We start from the raw sequence: 24,423 nt of genomic DNA, 5'->3' as shown, positions 1-24,423 counted from the left end.
GCCTAATCCCTAACATCAGTGCCTGACCTCACTAATGCTCGTGGCTGAATGGAAGCAAGTCCCTGCAACAGTGCTCCATCATCTAGTGGAAAACCTTCCCAGAAGAGTGGAGGCTGTTCTAGGAGCAAAGGGGGGACCGACTCCATATTAAATGCCCATGATTAACATCTACTAAAAAGTCTTAAGGTTTCTAAAGACACTTTTCCATCTGTTTGACCAGAAATCAAAGCCTTTACTTAATCCTAATATTTATGATGGAAAATAGTTTTAAAATAAATAAATAATAATAATAATAATAACTAAAAAAATCTTACATTTGACACCTAATCTGACATGCTCCTATGAACTTTAAGTTGGTACTCGTGGGTCCTTTTCCATGGAAATTACCCTGAAAGTCGTTAATTTGATGTAATTTAATCTAAATTCTCATACAAGTCAACCAGTGCAGTATCATTTAATTATTATTTACCGTAGCCTGTCATGCACCTTGGTTTCAGCAATCGCAAAGTATAGCTTAAATATCCCAGCCAACCACATAAACGCAACAAAAGTAACAAAAAGCCAACACATAAAGAATACACTTCTGTAATTGTTTTATTTCCTGGCTATCCAGTCTCCTTCCACCACACAAAACGCAGGCTCCAACAGCACCCCCCCCCCCTCTTCAATGCAGGCACATATTAGCCAATCACTGGCTGCATAGCATTCTCTCTCTCCTGCTTCGCTCTATCTACATCAACAGAGTCTCTCAGCCGCCACACAGATCTCTAAAACTCCATCTATCCCTCACTTCTTTCAGACCCACTTCAGAGGTTGGCTGGGTAAGGCTGGCCTTGGCCTGGCCCAGATACATTGTTCCTCCTTAGACTGGCCTGCCTGGATGGGGCTTAAGGGCATTACGCTGCAATTAGGCCAAACAGAGGCTTTGTGCTGCCTGGAACAGAGAGAGCGAAAGAGAAAGAGAGAGAGAAAGAGAGCGAGAGAAAGATCGAGAAAGACGGGGCTTTGGGAGAGCGGACCGACTGTGGCCACTCAATATTCAGGCCCTCGGCTCATGGTCGTCGCTCTTCTCATGTAGCAGCTCAACACGCGAAGTGCACACAACCCCCCACTGACAAACCATAACTGCTAGAGCTTCAATCTCACAGCAGAACATTACATTAATCATCCCCTCTATGCTCGCTCTGGTCATCCCTCTCACTCGCCTTTAATCCATCTTTCACATACTGTAAACAATCACTTTATAGGCTGAAAACCATTCGTTCCCTCTCCGTGTCAGTCCTGTCTTTGTCATGTCGTGTCTAACAAGCATATTATACACATGCTAAGGCATCCTGTGGTCATTCATCTCTTGTTCTCGCTCTCATTCTCTCCCGCTCTCAGCATACCTGAATCGGTTCCTGTGGCTGAGTGCTTGGGCCCCGTGGCCTGAGACGTTGCCGTCGTTGCCTCCCCCCTGCTCCCCGGCAGCTCCTGTGGAGCTGATCGTCCGGAGCCGGCGCACATCAACCCTAACTCTGTGGAGATTGTAGCAAGACGGAGGGCTATGCAAAGACCTGCAGCATCTCACCATTTCCCTGAGCTCTGCGCTGCCGCCCGCTGAAGGCTCCTATTCTGACACATGATCACTGAAGGCGTGGGGGGTGGATTACAGACGCTTCTCTCTCGCGCTCACTGGGGCTGCCGCTCTAGCTCGGTGTGCGCACTTCTGTTCTCTTGCTGGAGCTCGTTCAATCGCTCTGCTACTCTCAAGCCCAGCCCCCTTCTCTGGTAGGACGGATGTGACGTGGTGGAGGGGGGTAATCCGTTCGCTCCTCTTCTCTCTCAGGGATCCAAGGGCCTCTAGAAGTGATTTTGTACTACAGACATCTTCTGGGTGGGCTGACTGTTTCACGGCTGACCTGAGAGGAACTGCAGCAGACTGGTGACGGTGGGAGACTGGAGGAGGACTGGTCTGCCTGGGGGAGGGGCAGCTTGATGATAGGAGGGAAATGCGACAAGTTTGGTTTGCGATTCCTATGGTTGTTAATGTAAAGAATATTTGCTGGTCCGTGGTGTGTAATGAGGAGCAACCAGACGCTGCACTTGACACATTCATGACATTGCTTATCCCAGTTACTAATAAGCATGCACCCTTTAAGAAAATGACTAGAAACTGTTAAATCCCCAAGGATTGATAAGGAATTGAAAAACTATGGTTGAGAGTAAAGGTCGACCGATTAATCGGAATGGCCGATTAATTAGGGCCGATTTCAAGTTTTCATAACAATCGGAAAATCGTTATTTTTGGACACCGGTTTGGCTGATTTAGAAAAAACATGTATTTTTAAATGTATTTTTTACACCTTTATTTAATCTTTATTTAACTAGGTAATTCAGTTAAGAACACATTCTTATTTTCAATGACGGCCTAGGAACGGTGGGTTAACTGCCTCGTTCAGGGGCAGAACGACAGATTTTCACCTTGTCAGCTCGAGGGATTCAAACGTGCAAACTTTACAGTTAACTAGTGCAAAGCTCTAACCACCTGCCTCTCATTGCACTCCATGAGGAGCCTGCCTGTTACACGAATGCAGTAGAAGCCAAGGTAAGTTGCTAGCTAGCATTAAACTTAAAAAACAATCAATCATAATCACTAGTTAACTACACATGGTTGATGATATTACTAGTTTATCTAGCGTGTCCTGCATTGCATATAATCGATGCGGTGCGTATCGTTGCTCCAATGTGTACCTAACCATAAACATCAATGCCTTTAAAATCAATACACAGAATTATATATTTTTAAACCTGCATATTTAGCTAAAAGAAATCCAGGTTAGCAGGCAATATTAACCAAGTGAAATTGTGACTTTTCTTGCGTTCATTGCACGCAGAGTCAGTGTATATGCAATAGTTTGGGCCGCCTAATTTGCCAGAATTTTACATAATTATGACATAACATTGAAGGTTGTGCAATGTAACAGGAATATTTAGACTTATGGATGCCACCCGTTAGATAAAATACGGAACGGTTCCGTAATACAGTTTCCGGATTCTACCATATTAATGACGCAAGGCTCATATTTCTGTGTGTTATCATGTTATAACTAAGTATGATTTGATAGAGCAGTCTGACTGAGCGATGGTAGGCACCAGCAGGCTCGTAAGCATTCATTCAAACAGCACTTTTGTGCATTTGCCAGCAGCTGTTTATGACTTCAAGCCTATCAACTCCCGAGATTAGGCTTGTGTAACCGATGTGAAATGGCTAGCTAGTTAGCGGACGTAACTCGCTTCAAACGTAACTCGCTTTGAAGACTTGGAATGGTTGTTCCCCTTGCTCTGCAAGGGTAACGCTGCTTCTAGGCAGGCAGTTGTCGTTGTGTTCCTGGTTCGAGCCCAGGTAGGAGCGAGGAGAGGGACGGAAGCTACACTGTTACACTGTCAATACTAAAGTGCCTATAAGAACATCCAATAGTCAAAGGTTAATGAAATACAAATGGTATAGAGATAAATAGTCCTATAATTCCTATAATAACTACAACCTAAAACTTCTTACCTGGGAATATTGAAGACTCATGTTAAAAGGAACCACCAGTTTTCATATGTTCTCATGTTCTGAGCAAGGAACTTTAGCTTTCTTACATGGCACATATTGCACTTTTACCTTCTTCTCCAACACTTTGTTTTGCATTATTTAAACCAAATTGAACATGCTTCATTATTTATTTGAGGCTAAATTGACTTTATTGATGTATTATATTAAGTTAAAATAAGTGTTCATTCAGTATTGTTTTAATTGTCATTATTACAAATACATTTTCATAAATCGGTCGACCTCTAGTTGAGAGGAATGTGGCAAAAGAGATGGCAAATAGGTCTGGATGTACAACCGATTGGCAAACGTCACATGATTTCTCAATTTGCAGTATTAAACTGAATTTAAAAAAGTAGTTAATACACTATTAAAGACAGATGCATGCCTAAGAACAATATTAAAAAGATTTGGAGCACCCCCCAAAAAAACGTTGTCTATCAACAATGACAAGCCACCGGGGTCTGACAACTTGGATGGAAAATTTGTGAGAATGTAAGCGGACAATATTGCCACTCCTTTTTGCCAAATCTTCAATTTAAGCCTACTGGAGAGTGTGCATCCTCAGGTCTGGAAGGAAGCAAAAGTCATTAACTTACCTAGTAAAGGATAGTAAAGTCCCCTTCACCGGCTCAAATAGCCGACCAATCAGCCTGTTACCAACCCTTAGGAAAGTTTTGGAAAAAATTGTGTTTGACCAGATACAATGCTATTTTACTGTAAACAAATTGACAACAGACTTTCAGCACGCTTATAGGGAAGGACATTCAACAAGCACAGCACTTACACAAATGACTGATGACTGGCTGAGAGAAATTGATAAAAAGATTGTGGGGGCTGTTTTGTAAGACTTCAGTGTCGCTATAGACATTATCGATCATAGTCTGCTGCTGGAAAAACTTGTGTTATGGCTTTACACCCCCTGCTATATTGTAGATAAAGAGTTACCTGCCTAACAGAACACAGAGGGTGTTCTTTAGTGGAAGACTCTCCAACATAATCCAGGTAGAATCAGGAATTCCCCAGGGCAGCTGTTTAGGTCCTTTACTTTGTTCAATCTTTACTAATGACATGCCACTGGCTTTGAGTAAAGCCAGAGTGTCTATGTATGCGGATGACTCAACACTATACACGTCAGCTACCACAGCAACTGAAATGACTGCAACACTTAACAAAGAGCTGCAGTTAGTTTCAGAATGGGTGGCAAGGAATACATTTGTCCTAAATATTTCAAAAACACAAAATGTGTATTTGGGACAAATCCTTCACTAAACTACAACTAAATCTTGTAATGAATAAGGTGGAAATTGAGCAAGTTGAGGAGACTAAATTGCTTGAAGTAACCCTGGATTGTAAACTGTCATGGTCAAAACATTGATAAAACCGCAGCTAGGATGGGGAGAAGTCTGTCCATAGTGCTACTCCAACTTCTGAACAACATTATGAACAGGGCAGGTCCTACAGGCTCTAGTTAACGCACCTGGACTACTGTTCAGTCGTTTGGTCAGGTGCCACAAAGAGGGACTTTGCCATTGGCTCAGAACAGGGCAGCACGGCTGGCCCTTGGATGTACACCGACAGCGAACATTAATATGCATGTCAATCTCTCCTGGCTCAAAGTGGAGGAGAGATTGACTTCATCACTACTTGTATTTGTGTGAGGTATTGACACGTTGAATGCACCGAGCTGTCTGTTTGAACTCCTGGCACACAGACACCCATGCATACCCCACGTCTCTTCACAGTCCCAAAGTCCAGAACAGACTACGGAAGGCGCACAGCACTACATAGAGCCATGACTACGTAAATCACGCAAGCAGTAAAATTAGATTTTAAAAAAATAATTCCACCTTATGGAACAGCGGGGAATGTGAAGCAACACAGACACATGCATAAAAACACAATAACATGCGTACTACACACACACACACACACACTAGTACACATGAATTTTGTGTTGTGAATAAGTGGTAGTAGATTAGGGGCCTGAGGGCACACAGTGTGTTGTGAAATCTGTTATACAATTTTTTTAAACCCATTACAATACATTCATAACTGCCTTAATTTTGCTGGACCACAGCAACAAGCTGTGGCATTAGCAGCAGCTAATGGGTTCCATAATAAATACAAACGAACCCATCAGCTATAGTGTTCACGGACCCCGTTATAGAATCCTGGCAGCTCCCCTATACTGCTGATCTATATGGTATTTGGCCTGATTTAGGGAGCCTGGAGTCCACTGCTTCCCACCTTATCCTATCATTAGCTCAGCAAAGCTCAGTGTGTGGGGGGGTAAATCTATTTACTATCTGCTGTTTTGTCAGTTAATCATTTCAGAAAGTTAAGCATCATAATTAGAGATTGTTGCCTGACTGGTCATTTTTTAAGTAAGATTTTAAAAGGCTACTCAAGATGCAGTTCCAGTGTTTCCCCTATATTCCTTTAGCAGCGGTAGCCCACCGCTGCCAAATTGTTGCCACTGCTGCAATTACTGCTGTAATTTAAATAAGATTCAGTACCAGTCAAAAGTTGACAGCTACTCATTCAAGGGTTTCTTTATTTACCATTTTCTACATTGTAGAATGAAAGTGAAGACATCAAAACTATGAAATAACACATAGAATCATGTAGTAACTGAAAGTGTTAAATCAAAATCTATTTTACATTCTTCAAAGTAGCCACCCTTTGCCTTGATGACAGCTTTGCACACTCTTGGCATTCTCTAAACCAGCTTCATGAGGTAGTCACCTGGAATGCATTTCAGTTAACAGTATTTCAACATCTGGACGAGAAGCTTGCCCAAAGTTAACTGCCTGTTACTCAGGCCCAGAAGCTAGGATATGCATATAATTGGTAGATTTGAATAGAAAACTAAAGTTTCCAAAATAGTTAAAATAATGTCTGACTATAACAGAACTGATATGGCATGCGAAAACCTGAGGAAAATCCATCCAGGAAGTGGGATTCTTTTGATGTGGGTACTTTTCAATTGAATGCCTATAGAGTTTCTAATGGGTTAGGACCCAGATTGCAGTTCCTATGGAATCCACTAGTCCGGTACTATTAGGATGTATTCGTCTGCATGTTGAGACAGCCTTTGAGCCTGTGGATTACTGAACGAAACACGCCAACAAAACATTTTTTGGGATATAAAGAGGGACTTTATCGAACGAAACCAACATTTATTGTGTAGCTGGTACTCTTTGTGACTGCAACCATATGAAGATCTAAGGTAAGTGATTAATTTTATCACTATTTCTGACTTTTATAATTCCTTTACTTGGTTGTAAAATGTTCGTATGCGGGGCGCTGTCCTCAGATAATCGCATGGTATGCTTTCGCCGTAAAGCCTTTTTGAAATCTGACAAAGCGGCTGGATTAACAAGAAGTTCATCTTTAAAATCGATGAAAAACACTGGTATTTTTTAATGAATGTATATGACAATTTCTGTATTTTAAATTTCTTTCCTTAATGTGTTTGAGTCAATCAGTTGCGTTTACAGAAGATAACAAATATGGCTAAAATACCATATTATGGCAAGAGCAAATCAAATAAGCAGAGAGAATGACAGTCCATCATTACTTTAAGACATGAAGGTCAGTCAATGCTGAACATTTCAAGAACTTTGAAAGTTATTTCAAGTGCAGTCGCAAAAGCCATCAAGCTCTATGGTGAAGCTGGCTCTCATGAGAACCGCCACAGGAAAGGAAGACCGAGAGTTACCTCTGCTGCAGCTCAAATAAATGCTTCAGAGTTCAAGTAACAGACAACTGTTCAGAGAAGACTGGTGAAATAGCAAAGAAACCACTACTAAAGGACACCAATAAGAAGAGACTTGCTTGGGCCAAGAAACACGAGCAATGGACATTAGAACGGTGGAAATCTATCCTTTGGCCTGAGTCGTCCAAATTTGAGATTTTTGGTTGCAACGGCAGTGTCTTTGTGAGACGCAGAGTAGGTAAACGGATGATCTCCGCATGCGAGGTTCCCACCGTGAAGCATGGAGGAGGAGGTGTGATGTCTCTGTGAGACACAGAGTAGGTAAACGGATGATCTCCTCATGAGAGGTTCCCACCGTGAAGCATGGAGGTGGTGGTGTGATGTCTCTGAGACACAGAGTAGGTAAACGGATGATCTCCTCATGCGAGGTTCCCACCGTGAAGCATGGAGGTGTGATGTCTCTGTGAGACACAGAGTAGGTAAACGGATGATCTCCTCATGCGAGGTTCCCACCGTGAAGCATGGAGGTGGTGGTGTGATGGTGTGAGGGGGGGGGTTGCTGGGGACACTAAGTGATTTATTTAGAATTCAATGCACACTTAACCAGCATAGCTACCACATCAATCTGCAGCGATACACCATGCCATTTGGTTTGCGCTTAGTAGGACAATAATTTGTTTTTCAACAGGACAACGACTCAACATACCTCCAGGCTGTGTAAGGGCTATTTGACCAAGAATGAGAGTAATGGAGTGTTGCATCAGATGACCTGGCCTCCTCAATCACCGGACCTCAACCCAATTGAGATGGTTTGGGATGAGTTGGACTTTTAGCGTGAAGGAAAAGCAGCCAACAAGTGCTTAGCATATGTGGGAACCCCAAGAATGCTGGAAAAGCATTTCTCATGAAGCCGTTTGAGAGAATGCAAAGAGTGTGCAAAGCTGTCAAGGCAAAGGGCGGATACGTGGAAGAATCTTTCATATATTCTGATTTGTTTAACACTTGGTTACTACATGATTCCATATGTGCCATTTCATAGTTGAGGTCTTCACTATTATTCTACAACGTAGAAAAACCCTTGAATAGGTGTCCAAACGCGTGTATACAGTTGAAGTCGGAAGTTTCCATACACTTAGGTTGGAGTCATTAAAACTCGTTTTTCAACCACGCCACAAATTTCTTGTTCACAAACTATAGTTTTGGCAAGTCAGTTAGGACATCTACTTTGTGCATGACAAGTAATTTTTCCAACAATTGTTTACAGACAGATTATTTCACTGCATCACAATTCCACAATTCTAGGCCGTCATTGAAAATAAGAATTTGTTCTTAACTGACTTGCCTAGTTAAATAAAGGTAAAATAAAATCAATTTAAAAAATCAGTCAAAGCTTGGTCACAAATGGGTCTTCCAGATGGTCAATGACCCCAAGCATACATCAAAGTTGTGGCAAAATGGCTTAAGGACAACAAAGTCAAGGTATTGGAGTGGCCATCACAAAGCCCTGACCTCAATCCTATAGAACATTTGTGGGCAGAAATGAAAAAGCGTGTGCGAGCGAGGAGGCCTACAAACCTGACTCAGTTACACCAGCTCTGTCAGGAGGAATGGGCCAAAATTCACCCAACTTATTGTGGGAAGCTTGTGGAAGGCTACCCGAAATGTTTGACCCAAGTTAAACCATTTAAAAGCAATGCTACCAAACACTAATTGAGTGCATGTAAACTTCTGACCCACTGGGAATATGAAATAAATAAAAGCTGAAATAAAAATCACTATTATTCTGACATTTCACATTCTAAAAATAAAAAGTGGTGATCCAAACTGACCTAAGACAGGGAATTTTTACTAGGATTAAATGTCAGGAATTGTGAAAAGTTTAAACGTATGTAAACTTCTGACTTCAACTGTATGTATGTATGTATGTATGTATTCTTCCAAGACATGCTTTTAAATGGATAGTCATTGGCTCAATGACAGGAAGTCTATGGGAGCAGCTAGCATGTCATTGCGCTAACGCTAGTAGTCGCACACTATAGGCCTATTATACTCCCAACAGTGTGCAACTATTTTCTCACTATCGTTTATCTGGCAGTCTGATGTTGGACTTTAAGGGTCGAGTTCCTACTCTATTAGTCTCTCAACAAACCTGTCTCGGCCAAACAGAAAGGCGGTCCCTAAAAGCCACAAAAAGCAGGAAACAGGACCCACTTCCTTATCTGAAACACTGATGCTACAGACGACCGACGTACCCTGTGAGATGACTCATCTAAAACAGTTACCGTAAACACAGGAACTGTGCAGATAAAAACTTAAGTACAGATTGTTTATCCCTAAATCCACTTAGGTTTTTACTGTAACCGTTCCATATTAAAACACTGTTCGGTTTAACTAGAATACATTGAACAATTTCCATAAACAGTTATACGTATTTCAGCTAATGCATTATACCAAGTTCATCAAACAGTATTGAGCTTATTTAAAAAAAGAAGAAACTCAGAGCCTTACCTTCTCTTGGTGTTTTGTCTGAAATGTGAATAAAATTGACAAAGGCGAAGTTAGGTCTCTCACTGCGTGCTAGTTAAAAGTGAAGGCTCTACTCTCACAACAAAGTGCTGCATGCTGACTAGACAAGCCCTTTAAGAGACTAGGGTGGGTGGGCAGATATCACATTCAAGAGTGTCATTGGTGGATGACGTCATCAGAAAAAGTAGCCCGATGGGCCAGACACACAAATCTACTGTAGCTGTACAATATCTCATCATACATCAAGTTTACAGCAGAGCTAACTTAAAAGCTAGAATCCTTAATTGATACAATAAAGTGTTCTGCTATGGGTACAAGGACTGACCATCCATGATATAAAATGTATAGTTTTAAACCATGTTTGTTAACATATGTTGTTTCCAAACATTGACCTAAAACAAGCTTATATTTTGAGTTCTGATGGGGTATGACAATTGAACTAAGCTCATGAAGCATTTATAAAAGTTATATTCTTCTAGAATCAATGGGTATATCGTTAAATTTATAAGTAAAAAAAATGTAGCAACTAAGGATTCTTTAACGATTTGGGGTGATGAACTGTATTCAACTAGGTCGACATGCATCCATGAGCAGAGATAGAAAGCGCCACAATTAGCCCATTTAAATATTTGGTCATTTTATTTGGAGTAGTCTGGACTTTCCATCGGTAGATGGTTTACAGATTGTTAGTACAAACTACAACCATCTGTTGATAAGCAACTGCTTGCTAAGTTTACGGTAAAGGTTACCGATGTTGCTAGGGATGCACGATATAAACAGTGAAAATATCTGGAATCGGACGATATTAGCTAGAATGACAACATCGGTATCTACCCAATGTCTAGTTTAACGCCGATGTTAAAGCTGACGTGCATACTAGAGGTTGACCGATTAATCGGAATGGCCGATTAATTAGGGCCGATTTCAAGTTTTCATAACAATCGGAAAATCAGTATTTATGGACACCGATTTGCACATTTTATTATTATATATATATTTTTTTACACCTTAATTTAATCTTTATTTAACTAGGTAAGTCAGTTAAGAACACATTCTTATTTTCAATGACGGCCTAGGAACGGTGGGTTAACTGCCTCGTTCAGGGGCAGAAAGACAGATTTTCACATTGTCAGCTCGGGGGATCCAATCTTGCAACCTTACAGTTAACTAGTCCAACGCAATAACGACCTGCCTCTCTCTCGTTGCACTCCACAAGGAGACTGCCTGTTACGCAAATGCAGTAAGCCAAGGTAAGTTGCTAGCTAGCATTAAACTTATCTTATAAAAAACAATCAATCATAATCACTAGTTAAATACACATGGTTGATGATATGACTAGATATTATCTAGCGTGTCCTGTGTTGCATATAATCTGACTGAGCATACAAGCATACAAGTATCTAAGTATCTGACTGAGCGGTGGTAGGCAGAAGCAGGCGCGTAAACATTTATTCAAACAGCAGTTTTGTGCGTTTTGCCAGCAGCTCTTCATGTGTATAAAGCATTGCGCTGTTTATGACTTCAAATCTATCAACTCCCAAGATGAGGCTGGTGTGACCGAAGTGAAATGGCTGGCTAAGCGCTAATAGCGTTTCAAACTTCACTCGCTCTGAGCCTTGGGGTGGTTGTTTCCCTTGCTCTGCATGGGTAACGCTGCTTCGATGTGGTGGCTGTTGTTGTTGCGTTGCTGGTTCGAGCCCAGGGAGGAGCGAGGAGAGGGACGGAAGCTATACTGTTACACTGGCAATACTAAAGTGCCTATAAGAACATCCAATAGTCAAAGGTTAATGAAGTACAAATGGTATAGAGGGAAATAGTCCTATAATTCCTATAATAACTACAACCTAAAACTTCTTACCTGGGAATATTGAAGACTCATGTTAAAAGGAACCACCAGCTTTCATATGTTCTCATGTTCTGAGCAAGGAACTGAAACGTTAGCTTTCTTACATAGCACATATTGCACTTTTACATTCTTCTCCAACACTTTGTTTTTGCATTATTTAAACCAAATTGAACATGTTTCATTATTTATTTGAGGCTAAATTGATTTTATTGATGTATTATATTAAGTTAAAATAAGTGTTAATTCAGTATTGTTGTAATTGTCATTATTACAAATACATTTTTTATTTAAAAAAATATATATATATTTTTAAAAATAAAAAAATAAAATAAAAAAATCGGCTGATTAATTGGTATCGGCTTTTTTGGCCCTCCAATAATCGGTATCGGCGTTGAAAAATCATAATCGGTCGACCTCTAGTGCATACCTATATCTGGTAGGTACGTGACGTAATGACTCCATGTAAAATGTTGCGGTACACGTGCAACACAGCATTTCTAACCTAACCCACAATGTCTGCTGTGTGTATCGAGCAATCAACAAGTCGAGCAGTCATTTGAAAGAGTAACAACATTTCAGCAAGACAACTCAACGCCAAGATAACAGAATTCATTGCCCTTGAAAATCAACCGTTCTCTGTCGTGGGTGATGTTGGCTTTCGCCGACTGGTCGAGCACCGGTACACGTTGCCCTACCAGAGTTACACAGTAATAGCATCACGACATATTATGAAACGCCGTTTGGGTCTTTACGTGTCAAAAGATACATGTCAAATAACAGTTCTATTATAGAATGTTGTGTGTTCTGAATTTGCACGTGCAAGCCAAGCACCACCACTTCTATCAGTAGCACGATCAAAGCTGTACAAAAAAAAGTCTGCAAACAAGCAAACACCGACCACGAACGATGTGTTTACAATACGACCTTGGAAATAACTCATTATTTGTTCGACCGCAACTTCTGTGGTAGCTAGCTTTAGCTTGGTACCTAGCTAGCACCAATAGCCTGAAATCAATGACCAGTAGAAACGGCAGTCATTTCATTATTCTTAGTTATGAACGAGGAATCCTTGTAAGTATTAGCTAGTTAGCCACTTGTTGTTCGCCTATTGAAATTGAACTTCAGTTCATGAAAATAAATAGCTAGCCAGGTACTTAGCTTTGGCTAACAGGGTTATCGTTATAAGCAGCCAGCTAGCTTCAGCTGGCTAGTGAGGCTCGGCCAGACCGGGTTGTGTTGTGAAGCTAGTCACAATAAGGATTAGGCACAATAGTGGAATTTGCAGTTGGCCTTCAAAATAAAAGTACCTCTTTGAAAGCGATGAAGGTTACAATTGATGGAATCATGCCATATTTAGACTAGATAATGTTAAACAAAGTTGGAATGTGAACCAATGAAATGGGGTATTAGTCTACTCGGTGACACGCACAGAGCACAACTGAAGAGTTTACACAAATATTAGCATTGTAGCTATTGCGGGACTGTGAAATCAGGCAGGCTATTGTGTGTATTGACATTCATATTGCAGTGTACAGGTTTACCTAAGGATTGGGGATCAATGCAATGGGTTATCAATCTACTCAATACCCAAGATATTTTCTCCCAAAGTCATCCTCAAGAGTTATCAGACTCCAAAACATCCATGCAGTATTGTTTTCCCTCTGGAAGTGTTCAATACACAAAGGTTGACAATACATGTGGCTCAACGCAGTGGTTCCAGAGTCCAGCAATAAGAGCTACGATGCTAATATTCTCTGGGTGTCACCGAATAGACTGATACACCATGTCATTGATCCACAATCATAGTTAAGGATGTACAGTGAAATAAGTACGCCCCCAATGCAATTCTAAAGTATAATACATCCAGTGTGATTGCAGATTGTCGTCAAATTATTGTCTTATTGATTTTATAAGACATTCCAACCTCGTTTAGCATGATCTATTCAATTATGGCATAATTCTACTATTTGTATTAATTTGCATCACTGTCAATGAGGTACTTTTATTTTGAAAGCTATCCGCAAAGTCCACTATTGTGGCTAGATTCACATAGATGGACTCGCAATCACAGCCGGATGTGATACAGCCTGGATTCAAACCAGGGAGATTAGTGACACCTCTTGCACGGAGATGCAGTGCCTTAGACCACTGCGTCCATGTGTGTGTGTAACTATTTAACAGTACCAGAATGCTTAAAAGGCAACAAAAATGTTAAATATCGGTAATGACCAAAAATGCCGTATTGGTGCATCACTAGTTAGAGCTACGGATAGTAGATATAGTTGAAATCTTAGTCCATCTGTAGATGCTCTACAGACTCAGTATCAAAATAAAGGTGTTATGAAATATTTAAACGTATCCATCCACACAAATGTAAAATATGTTGCACCAATACCTCAGTGGCACTCTTTGCAGACAGATTTAGCAGTTCCTATTTGGGTAGAGACTAGAGAGTGAGACAAACAGTGAATGCTCCTATCCCTGTAACTGGCTCTGAATTGTGCATGAGTCTTTGGCTTGTCCGAGGGAAAAGTGAGGGCCCCTCTCCAGTCTGCTCATTACCATTCCAGTCACGTCTCAGCCCAAATTCACCCGGAGAAAAACTCAGGCCATTGTTAGGAGGGCATGTGCATTTGGTTCTTTGAGAAGCGTGGGCCAAACTATGTACAGTGCCTTGCGAAAGTATTCGGCCCCCTTGAACTTTGCGACCTTTTGCCACATTTCAGGCTTCAAACATAGAGATATAAAACTGTATTTTTTTTGTGAAGAATCAACAACAAGTGGGACACAATCATGAAGTGGAACGACATTTATTGATTATTTCAAACTTTTTTAACAAATCAAAAACTGAAAAATTGGGCGTGCAAAATTATTCAGCCCCTTTACTTTCAGTGCAGCAAACTCTCTCCAGAAGTTCAGTGAGGATCTCTGAATGATCCAATGTTGACCTAAATGACTAATGATGATAAATACAATACACCTGTGTGTAATCAAGTCTCCGTATAAATGCACCTGCACTGTGATAGTCTCAGAGGTCCGTTAAAAGCGCAGAGAGCATCATGAAGAACAAGGAACACCTCAGGCAGGTCCGAGATACTGTTGTGAAGAAGTTTAAAGCCGGATTTGGATACAAAAAGATTTCCCAAGCTTTAAACATCCCAAGGAGCACTGTGCAAGCGATAATATTGAAATGGAAGGAGTATCAGACCACTGCAAATCTACCAAGACCTGGCTGTCCCTCTAAACTTTCAGCTCATACAAGGAGAAGACTGATCAGAGATGCAGCCAAGAGGCCCATGATCACTCTGGATGAACTGCAGAGATCTACAGCTGAGGTGGGAGACTCTGTCCATAGGACAACAATCAGTCAGTATATTGCACAAATCTGGCCTTTATGGAAGAGTGGCGAGAAGAAAGCCATTTCTTAAAGATATCCATAAAAAGTGTCGTTTAAAGTTTGCCACAAGCCACCTGGGAGACACACCAAACATGTGGAAGAAGGTGCTCTGGTCAGATGAAACCAAAATTGAACTTTTTGGCAACAATGCAAAGCGTTATGTTTGGCGTAAAAGCAACACAGCCATCACCCTGAACACACCATCCCCACTGTCAAACATGGTGGTGGCAGCATCATGGTTTGGGCCTGCTTTTCTTCAGCAGGGACAATGTTTTAAATTGATGGGAAGATGGATGGAGCCAAATACAGGACCATTCTGGAAGAAAACCTGATGGAGTCTGCAAAAGACCTGAGACTGGGACGGAGATTTGTCTTCCAACAAGACAATGATCCAAAACATAAAGCAAAATCTACAATGGAATGGTTCAAAAATAAACATATCCAGGTGTTAGAATGGCCAAGTCAAAGTCCAGACCTGAATCCAATCGAGAATCTGTGGAAAGAACTGAAAACTACTGTTCACAAATGCTCTCCATCCAACCTCACTGAGCTCAAGCTGTTTTGCAAGGAGGAACGGGAAAAATTTTCAGTCTCTCGATGTGCAAAACTGATAGAGACATACCCGAAGCGACTTACAGCTGTAATCGCAGCAAAAGGTGGCGCTACAAAGTATTAACTTAAGGGGGCTGAATAATTTTGCACGCCCAATTTTTCAGTTTTTGATTTGTTAAAAAAGTTTGAAATATCCAATAAATGTCGTTCCACTTCATGATTGTGTCCCACTTGTTGTTGATTCTTCACAAAAAAAATACAGTTTTATATCTTTATGTTTGAAGCCTGAAATGTGGCAAAAGGTCGCAAAGTTCAAGGGGGCCGAATACTTTCGCAAGGCACTGTATTTGTTCCAATGGGTTGTGTGTGTTGACTAGGGCTGAGCGATAAACTAAAAACTACAACGGTATTCATTCACGGACCAGTTTGGATTTTTACATTACCTTAAAACGGTATTTTAAAGTTTTATTTGTCACATTAAATATTTCAGAGCTGGGCCAAATATACATCAAAATGTATCTTGTTACAAATACAAGACACCAAAGACCAACATATCAAACCAAAACACTTTTTCAAAGTATTGTATTACGATTAAATACAGATATATTGGAGGTAGTCAGTCATTTCGAAATACATTTGCAACATCAACAGTAACAAAAAAACATTTCACTTGCTATGTCGGTGATTGTTTATCTACCTTAGTCGAATGCACCGACTCAGTCGCTCTGGTTAAGTGAGTCTGATAAAATGACCATAACGTAAACAATTCCAAAGCACACTGGTTATTATTTTAGGCCTTGTTTCAGGGGTGGAGCTCATTCAAATAATACCCAGCGTGCTTTGCAAGTGTTCATTTAGCAGACACTTATCACACCATAGTGCCATGAGACTTCTGATACGAATGCAGGGTGAAATGGGGCCAGAAAATTGTGAATCGCACAAAAAAAAATTATATAGAAAACAATTTTGAAAACAAATTACAGTTATCAGAAATATCTTGTTACAAAATACATTGGATTGTAGTTCAGGCCGTAAAAATGTACATTAAAATACTAAAGTAATTTAAATACACATTTCAAAATACAAATACAGTATGAAACTGCCAACAGCTAAGGCCTGCTAGCAAACTTGCCAGCACAACAAGTCAACAACTTCAGGAAGGTACGCTTGCCAAATAGAGACCCCTGGAATTCCCTCGTGGCATGTTGTACTGAACAGTTCACAGGGGGTGGAACCGAAAGTCCATCATGTTTGCTGTTCCATGTTTATTTACAATATAGCGAGAACTTCAAATCCCCAAAACAATCGCCCATACCAGTCAATGAGCTTGCATTTCCACTGGGAACCTCACCCCACACTCTATTCATTGCAAATTCCTATTGAGCAAGTCTGCTGGCCGGGCCCCCTAAAGAGTACATTTCACAATAAGCAAAAATGTATTACAGTTTTGGTGAATAAATAATCACCCTTTTGTATCTACAGCAAATAAGACCACCAAACTGTCAGTTTACATATCACTTTTAAAAACGGCATGTTTTGTCGGGTTGAATTTTGTCAAAAGCAACTCTCTCGCTTAACAGTACAGTAGTAGGAAAGTATAAGAGACGTAAGTCCATAAATAGTGTGAACAAAGGCACTGAATCTACGGAGTGGGAAAGAGAATAGAAAATGTCCTCATACTAAAGAAATAGCATTTTATTTGGTGTATTAGGCATGTCTTGGGGTTATGATATTTGTGTGTGGACCCCAGGAAGAGTAGGTGCAGCTTTTGCAACAGCTAATGGGGATCCTAATAAAATACCAAATCTGACAGAGCTTGAGAGGATCTGCAGAGGAGGAAAGAGGGGGGGGACTCCCCAAATATAGGCGTGTCAAGCTTGTAGCGTCAAACCCGAGAAGACTTGAGGCTGTAATCGCTGCCAAAGGTGCTTCAACAAAGTACAGAGTAAAGGGTCTGAATACTTACGGAAATGTGATACATTTTTCTATATATTTTTTTTTTAAGTCTAAAAACCTGTTTATGCTTTGTCATTATGGGGTAATGTGTGTAGATTGATGAGGAAAAAAAGTAATACATTTTTTAGAAAAGGCTGTAACGTAACAACGTGGAAAAAGTCTAGGGGTCTGAACACATTGTGTGGAATCGTGACAAATCGCAATACGTATCGGCACCCAAGAGGTTCCTGGCAATTCCCAAACCTACCTTTCAGGCTATCACTTGACCTCAACTGTACACATTGCTTTATGCCTACACACACACACTTGCAAATACAATACTGCAACCTGGGCTTTACCCGTGATTATTTGTGCAAGAAGTGGCATCTATATTGCTTCATGTATAGGCTACATTATTGCTGCATCTTGTCTCTACAGCGCTGTGATCCTCTTGACATTCATGTTGGTAAATGCCCTGAAGGCTTTAAAAATGGACCGTTATAGAAATAGATAGGTGATTTTCAAGTCTGACTTGTACAGTATCTAACGCACTCATGGTAAGATGATAACACTACAGAAAGAGGGAAAAGGTCCCTGAAACGGCATGAAAAACAGGCTTATAACCATTGATTAGCCCATCCGATGTTACGGAAGTTATCTGCAATGACATCACCTATGGTGCCACTTGGCGCTCTCCCATGTTAAATAGCCTAAGCAAACAAACAATAAGCTTTGTGAAGCCTGTTGTGATTATTCCTATGGCACACAGACAAAGGGCCTGTTTTGATTACTCCTATATGACATCAACACTATGGACACTAAGAAAACGGTGACCCTCCTCACTCGTCACTAATCTAACAGTAAAATCTCACAGAATGAGCCTCAGTATCACTTCTGGATCAGGTTCGCTAATCCAGCTGTTCCAAACCAACTTGATTAAGTCAAAAACGTGTAGGGCATTAGAGGCCCGAAGTGAGGAACAAATAGGCCTAGTTCTGCACTCAGAAAAACAGAACTAATACAGAATTTAAACTGATGAAGCCAACATAACTGGCATAATTCAAAGCAATGTTGTGATCTCAGAAAACAACATTTTGCCTACATTGGCTAGAGCATAGGTGCAACAGAACTGAAAATGTCTTCATGTGAAAGCAATGCATTTCGCAACAGCTGCTCATCTTGAACATGAGGGTAGGTACTTTCCAACTATTGGGGAAGGAACAGCGTTATGGCAACACAAACATATTCCCTGTGGATCCACAAAACACAGACAACGCAAAACAGAGAAACAGAACACAGACAATGCCAGCAAGCAGGAAGAAAAGAAAGAGCAGCATCGAGGAAGATCACAAATGGACAGCATCCGACAGACAAACACGTAGGAGCTCAATCACACATAACGCACACATCCTTTGAGTCTTAGCAATGTACACACTTCTCAGCATCCAGAGGTGTCAACTTGAGGTTGAGCGTTGGTCTTACACGGAGGGACTGAAAAACCACGGTGCTCAATCATACCGGGTGTGGATTTTCCTGGCTGGCGAGTTGTAATTCAAGTGAGCTACTCAATTCCAACCAGTAAACAGTGCGCTGAATTAGTGTTGACAGCAAGCATAAGACAAGTGATATTTTTCTGCACAATATCCATACCTGGGACCATGAGCAGGTCCAAAGATACAGTACAATAGATTGACACTTGAATTTACCCTACCTGGGTGTCATTGGCGATGCGTGGAGGCACCTCCACGCCAATCTTCGTTAACTGGCGGTCCTTGTAGCGACTGTACTGGTCGTATCCCATGTAGCCTCCGCCGGTGGCGATGAGGAGGGGAAAGGGCCTGACGCGAGCCTGAAGGCCTAGAGAGGCTGCATTGAACTGCCCTCGCCCTGAATATACACAGAGGTTTATATTAGGAACAGTTTAAGCATTTCCCCATAACAAGTATTGCATATAAAGTACCAGTCAAAAGTTTGTACCCCTACTCATTACAGGTTCATTATTTTTACTATTTTGCACACTGTAGAATAATAGACGACATCAAAACTATGCAATAACACATATAGAATCATGTAGTAACCAAAAAAGTGGTAAACAAATACAAAATATATTGTATATTAAAGATTCTTCAAAGTAGCCACCCTTTGCCTTCATGAAAGCTTTGCACACTCTTGGCATTCTCTCAACCAGCTTCATGAGGTAGTCACCTGGCATGCATTTCAATGAACTTCTTATGGCTTGGGGGCGCTATTGTCATGTCCGGATGAAAAGTGTGCCCAAAGTAAACTGCCTGCTACTCAGGCCCAGAAGCTAAGATATGGATTACTCAAATCGATGGCACCAACTATACAGACTTTTTGGGATATAAAAAAGGATTTTACCTAACAAAACTACACTAAATGTTATCTCTGGGACTCTGGATGACAAATCAGAGGAAGATTATCAAAAAGTAAGTGAATATTTAATCTTTGTGTGAATGTATGAAACCTGTGCAGGTGGAAAAAATATTTTTATGTGGGACGCCATCCTCAAACAATCGCATGGCATGTTTTTGCTGTAACAGCTACTGTAAATTGTACAGTGCAGTTAGATGAACTTCTTACGGCTGAAATCCCGTTAACGGGATCGATTTGACAACAGCCAGTGAAAGTACAGGGCGCCAAATTCAAACAGAAATCTCATAATTAAAATTCCTCAAACATACAAGTATTATGCACCATTTTAAAGATAAACTTGTTGTTAAACCCCCCCACAGTGTCCGATTTCAAAAAGGCTTTACAGCGAAAGCACACCATATGATTATGTTAGGTCAGCACCTAGTCACAGAAAAACACAGCCATTTTTCCAGCCAAAGAGAGGAGTCACAAAATGCAGAAAGAGATAAAATGAATCACTAACCTTTGATGTTCTTCATCAGATGACACTCATAGAACTTCATGTTACACAATACATGTATGTTTTGTTCGATAAAGTTCCTATTTATATCCACAAATCTCAGTTTACATTGGCACGTTATGTTCAGTAGTGTTTTGCTTCCAAAACATCCAGTGATTTTGCAGAGAGCCACATCAATTTACAGAAATACTCATCATAAATGTTAATGACAATACAAGTGTTATACATGGAATTAAAGACATACTTTTCCTTAATGCAACTGCTGTGTCAGATTTAAAAAAGCTTTACGGGAAAAGCACAGCATGCAATAATGTCAGTTACAGCGCTCAGAGACCAAAACAAGCCATACAGATACCCGCCATGTTGGAGTCAACAGAATTCAGAAATAGCATTATAAATATTCACTTACCTTTGATGATCTTCATCGGAATGCACTCCCAGGAATCCCAGTTCCACAATAAATGTTTGTTTTGTTCGATAAAGTCCACCATTTATGTCCAAATACCTCCTTTTTGTTCACACGTTTAGTTCACAAATCCAAATTGATGAGGCACAGGCAATTATTTCAGATGACAGTTCCATTACAGTTCGTAGAAACATGTCAAACGATGTATAGAATCAATCTTTAGGATGTTTTTATCATAAATCTTCAATAATATTCCAACCGGACAATTCCTTTGTCTTTAGAAAGGAAAAGGAACGCAGCTAACTCACGGGTGTGCGTGAGACTGAGCTCATGGCATTCTGCCAGACACCTGACTCAAACAGCTCTTATTCTCTCCCCCTTCACAGTAGAAGCCTGAAACAAGGTTCTAAAGACTGTTGACATCTAATGGAAGTCTTAGGAAGTGCAATCGGACCAAATTTGACACTGTATATTGGATAGGCAAAGACTTGAAAACTACAAACCTCAGATTTCCCACTTTCTGGTTTGATTTATTTCTCAGGTTTTTGCCTGCCATATGAGTTATGTTATACTCACAGATATAATTCAAACAGTTTTAGAAAATTCAGAGTGTTTTCTATCCAAATCTACTATAATATGCATATATTAGCTTCTGGGCCTGAGTAGCAGGCAGTTTACTCTGAGCACCTTATTCATCCAAGCTACTCAATACTGCCCCCCAGCCATAAGAAGTTAACAGGATTTTAAGCTTTCAGCCAATATAAGACATTTATATGTACCTAAATGTTTAACCACTATAATAACTATTCAAATGTTTGAATTATGCACCCTCCAATTTGACAGGAAATTGTACCGCCAGCGGTACACTGATTCCCAAACAGGTTAAAAGAACGTTTGTAAGCGATACAGCAGGGTAGAGGGTAGTAAAGCTAGTGTTTTCACCTAGTGTGCTCATCTTATTAGCACAGAGACTAATGCGAAGGTAGCCTAAGAGTGTGTCAACAGCCTCAGTCATCAATATGTGGGTTGTAAAAACCTGGGTCTGGTCTGGGACTGAGGATGTTATTGTGAAACTCACCACTGGATAATGAACACCATGGCCACTGCTGAAACTGCCGGGCTCTTTGTGCTCTGAGGAGGAGCCAGTCACTGCACAGACAGACAGAGAAGCAGCACATATTGTAAATGTACCCAATGAGATTTACTCAAATGTAGTTTTCTCCTACTTGTCTGCGTCAAACTTATTGGCATTATGATACAATACACAAACCATTGCAAACTATACCAATAACTGAGGAGTGGCTGTTTGACAGCCAGATGAAGTCAAAAAGGAACTCACAAAAACAGCAACCCTCCTGTTCGGGTTGGACATGTCTGTAAGGCTATTAATACTAAGGCATGTTCCAGAAACTGTCACTGACAATTTGACAGACAATGCAGAATCATAAAGTAGGTCGGTGTGGTATACTTAAGCAATAAGGCACGAGGGGGTGTGCCCGGATACAGCCCTTAGCTGTGGTATACTGGCTATATACTACAAACCTGAGGTGCCCCATTGGCGTTATAAAACGGGTTACTAACGTAATTATAACATTTGTTTTAATGTTTGTCATACCAGTGGTATACGACACATTTTAGCCAATCAGCATTCAGGGCTCGAACCACCTAGCTTATATAAAAGTCTATAATATACTATATTGCTGAAAAGTAGATTTGTTGACACGAGTAACAAGATATTGGCATCATACGGTAAGCGCTTGCTAGTTAGCTTACACTAGCTGGCTAGCTAATGTTAGCTGCAAGAATTTATGAAATTAGCAAACCAGAATTCATTTTTCTCCCACCAAGACAGCTACGGTGTCTTTGCGACTCTTCCAATAGTGTGTAGCTAGCACACATTGAAATAGCAATTGACCTATTACCTGCCAAATCTCCCTGCATTCAGTGGCAGCTGACAAGAACACACCTTTCCTAAGGACGCTGCCATCTTGTGAGTGTGTAGAACGCTAGAGTTCTTCTTTAAAGTGTTAAGGCAGACATTATGGTGTATTGCCGCCACCTACTGTACGGAGTCTTTAAATGTTATTATTTTTAAATATGACTCCCCAAACGAACGCTATGTGTGCATGCTGCCACCTACTGTTTTGGTTGTATATCATCCCAAATAATTAAAATAAAACTAAACAAAATAAACTCAATGTACTCCTTTATTCAGATTCAACTGTGGACGCCCATCCCTACAGGAAGAGCATCTTCGGACATGCTTTGCAATGCTTCAACAGTGAAGTCCTGGTCCTTGTGTAATGTGATATTGTACCCCCTAGCCCAATTGTCCTTTGTATATTATTTATATATACACACACACACTTGTGTTCCCACATGTACTTCCTGTATTGATTTGTTGTTAATTATAAAACGGGAGAAAAAAAAGTGAAGTCCTGGAATCTCCAACTTTTCAGCCGCAGATACTGTATCGTTACAATGTCCAGTTTCTTTGACTTTTTGTTCAGTACAATTTATCATATGTGCAATAAACACCATTTTTAAAAAATCCACATTCACCATCAGCTCCCCTCAACTGTTGAACAACACTGAATCTACGGTCTAGACAGATGGGTATACAGAGAAGATTTACTTGGGTCCTAACTGTTGAACACTGAATCTACGGTCTACCGCGCATCCACCGCCATATTTTCAGCTCCCTTCGCTCCTTCAACTATTTCACGTGCGTCAGTGTAGGAGCCCTGCTGTGTAGCCCTGGCCACTTTACACGCGTTTACCCCAAACGGGCACTCCGGGGAATTGGGAATGTGTTTTCCGTCACAATTACACCATCGAACACCCTCAGATTCTTCAACATTCCTCCGGCACACACTTGATACATGTCCATACCTTTCACAATTCCGGCAAAACAACGGATTGGACACAAAAGCTCTCGCCGCATATCTAACACATCCCATCTTCACATGTGAATGGGGATACTCTTCGTCAAACATCAATAATATCGACGGGCTTTTTAATTTCTTCAAATCCACTTCAAAATTCCAGCGTGCTTCAACTACTCCTGGTATGCTCTTTATAAACCACGAGGCCTCCACATCCAACGCGTCGCCTAGAAGGCTAGCGTTAACAACCAATCACAACTCGGTTTTGAGGTACGCTGCTGCTTCTTCTTCTTCGGGATTTATCGGCGGTTGGCATCCACGTATGGTGCTTTACCGAGACATACTGTACTGGAGTGTGGGCCAGAGACAGGGAGAAACTAAATCCTACCTACCAGCCCATTGCTCTTAAACAAAGATAACATATTTGAGACTATATCTAATGATGTTCTACTCAGTATACTCACATACTAGATATCAGCCTCTCTCTTTCCCTCTGATAATGCCCTCCACACTGTAGTAATACATGCTCCATGGTCTCTGTTTCCTGGCAATAGTCAGATTTTCCTGTTGGATGCTTTCCCATCACAATTAAAGTCTTATTCAACCGGCCGTGTCCCACCCTTAATCTTGTAAAAAATATCCTCTTCTCTTCTGTCCCTTCCTGCTGTCCTCCCCTCCCTGACGT

General features: G+C 40.8%; 1 protein-coding gene across 5 annotated transcripts in view; it reads right to left on the bottom strand.

Moving 5' to 3' along the window:
* The window catches only part of LOC115147163 (phosphatidylserine decarboxylase proenzyme, mitochondrial-like), a 45,195-nt gene extending 21,242 nt beyond the window's left edge, over positions 1-23,953 (bottom strand). The window contains exons 1-3 of one of the 5 annotated variants that reach the window (XM_029689226.2): positions 23,746-23,953; positions 21,932-22,002; positions 19,266-19,441 (exon numbers count right to left, since the gene is read on the bottom strand). In XM_029689226.2, coding sequence (XP_029545086.1) covers positions 19,266-19,441; positions 21,932-22,002; positions 23,746-23,849 — 351 coding nt within the window. In that variant the 5' untranslated portion in view covers positions 23,850-23,953. Of the gene's footprint in view, positions 1-1,388; positions 1,735-9,806; positions 9,934-19,265; positions 19,442-21,931; positions 22,003-22,775; positions 22,860-23,745 lie in introns of those variants that run through there. The other 4 variants (XM_029689227.2, XM_029689228.2, XM_029689229.2 and 1 more) reach the window with 4 other exon arrangements.
* Positions 23,954-24,423: the final 470 nt, after the last annotated feature.

This window comes from Oncorhynchus nerka, linkage group LG19 (genome assembly GCF_034236695.1).
Source record: "Oncorhynchus nerka isolate Pitt River linkage group LG19, Oner_Uvic_2.0, whole genome shotgun sequence".
Classification (NCBI taxonomy): domain Eukaryota; kingdom Metazoa; phylum Chordata; class Actinopteri; order Salmoniformes; family Salmonidae; genus Oncorhynchus; species Oncorhynchus nerka.
The sequence above is the reverse complement of the archived record's forward strand: the minus strand, read 5'-3'. Positions and strand labels throughout refer to the sequence as shown.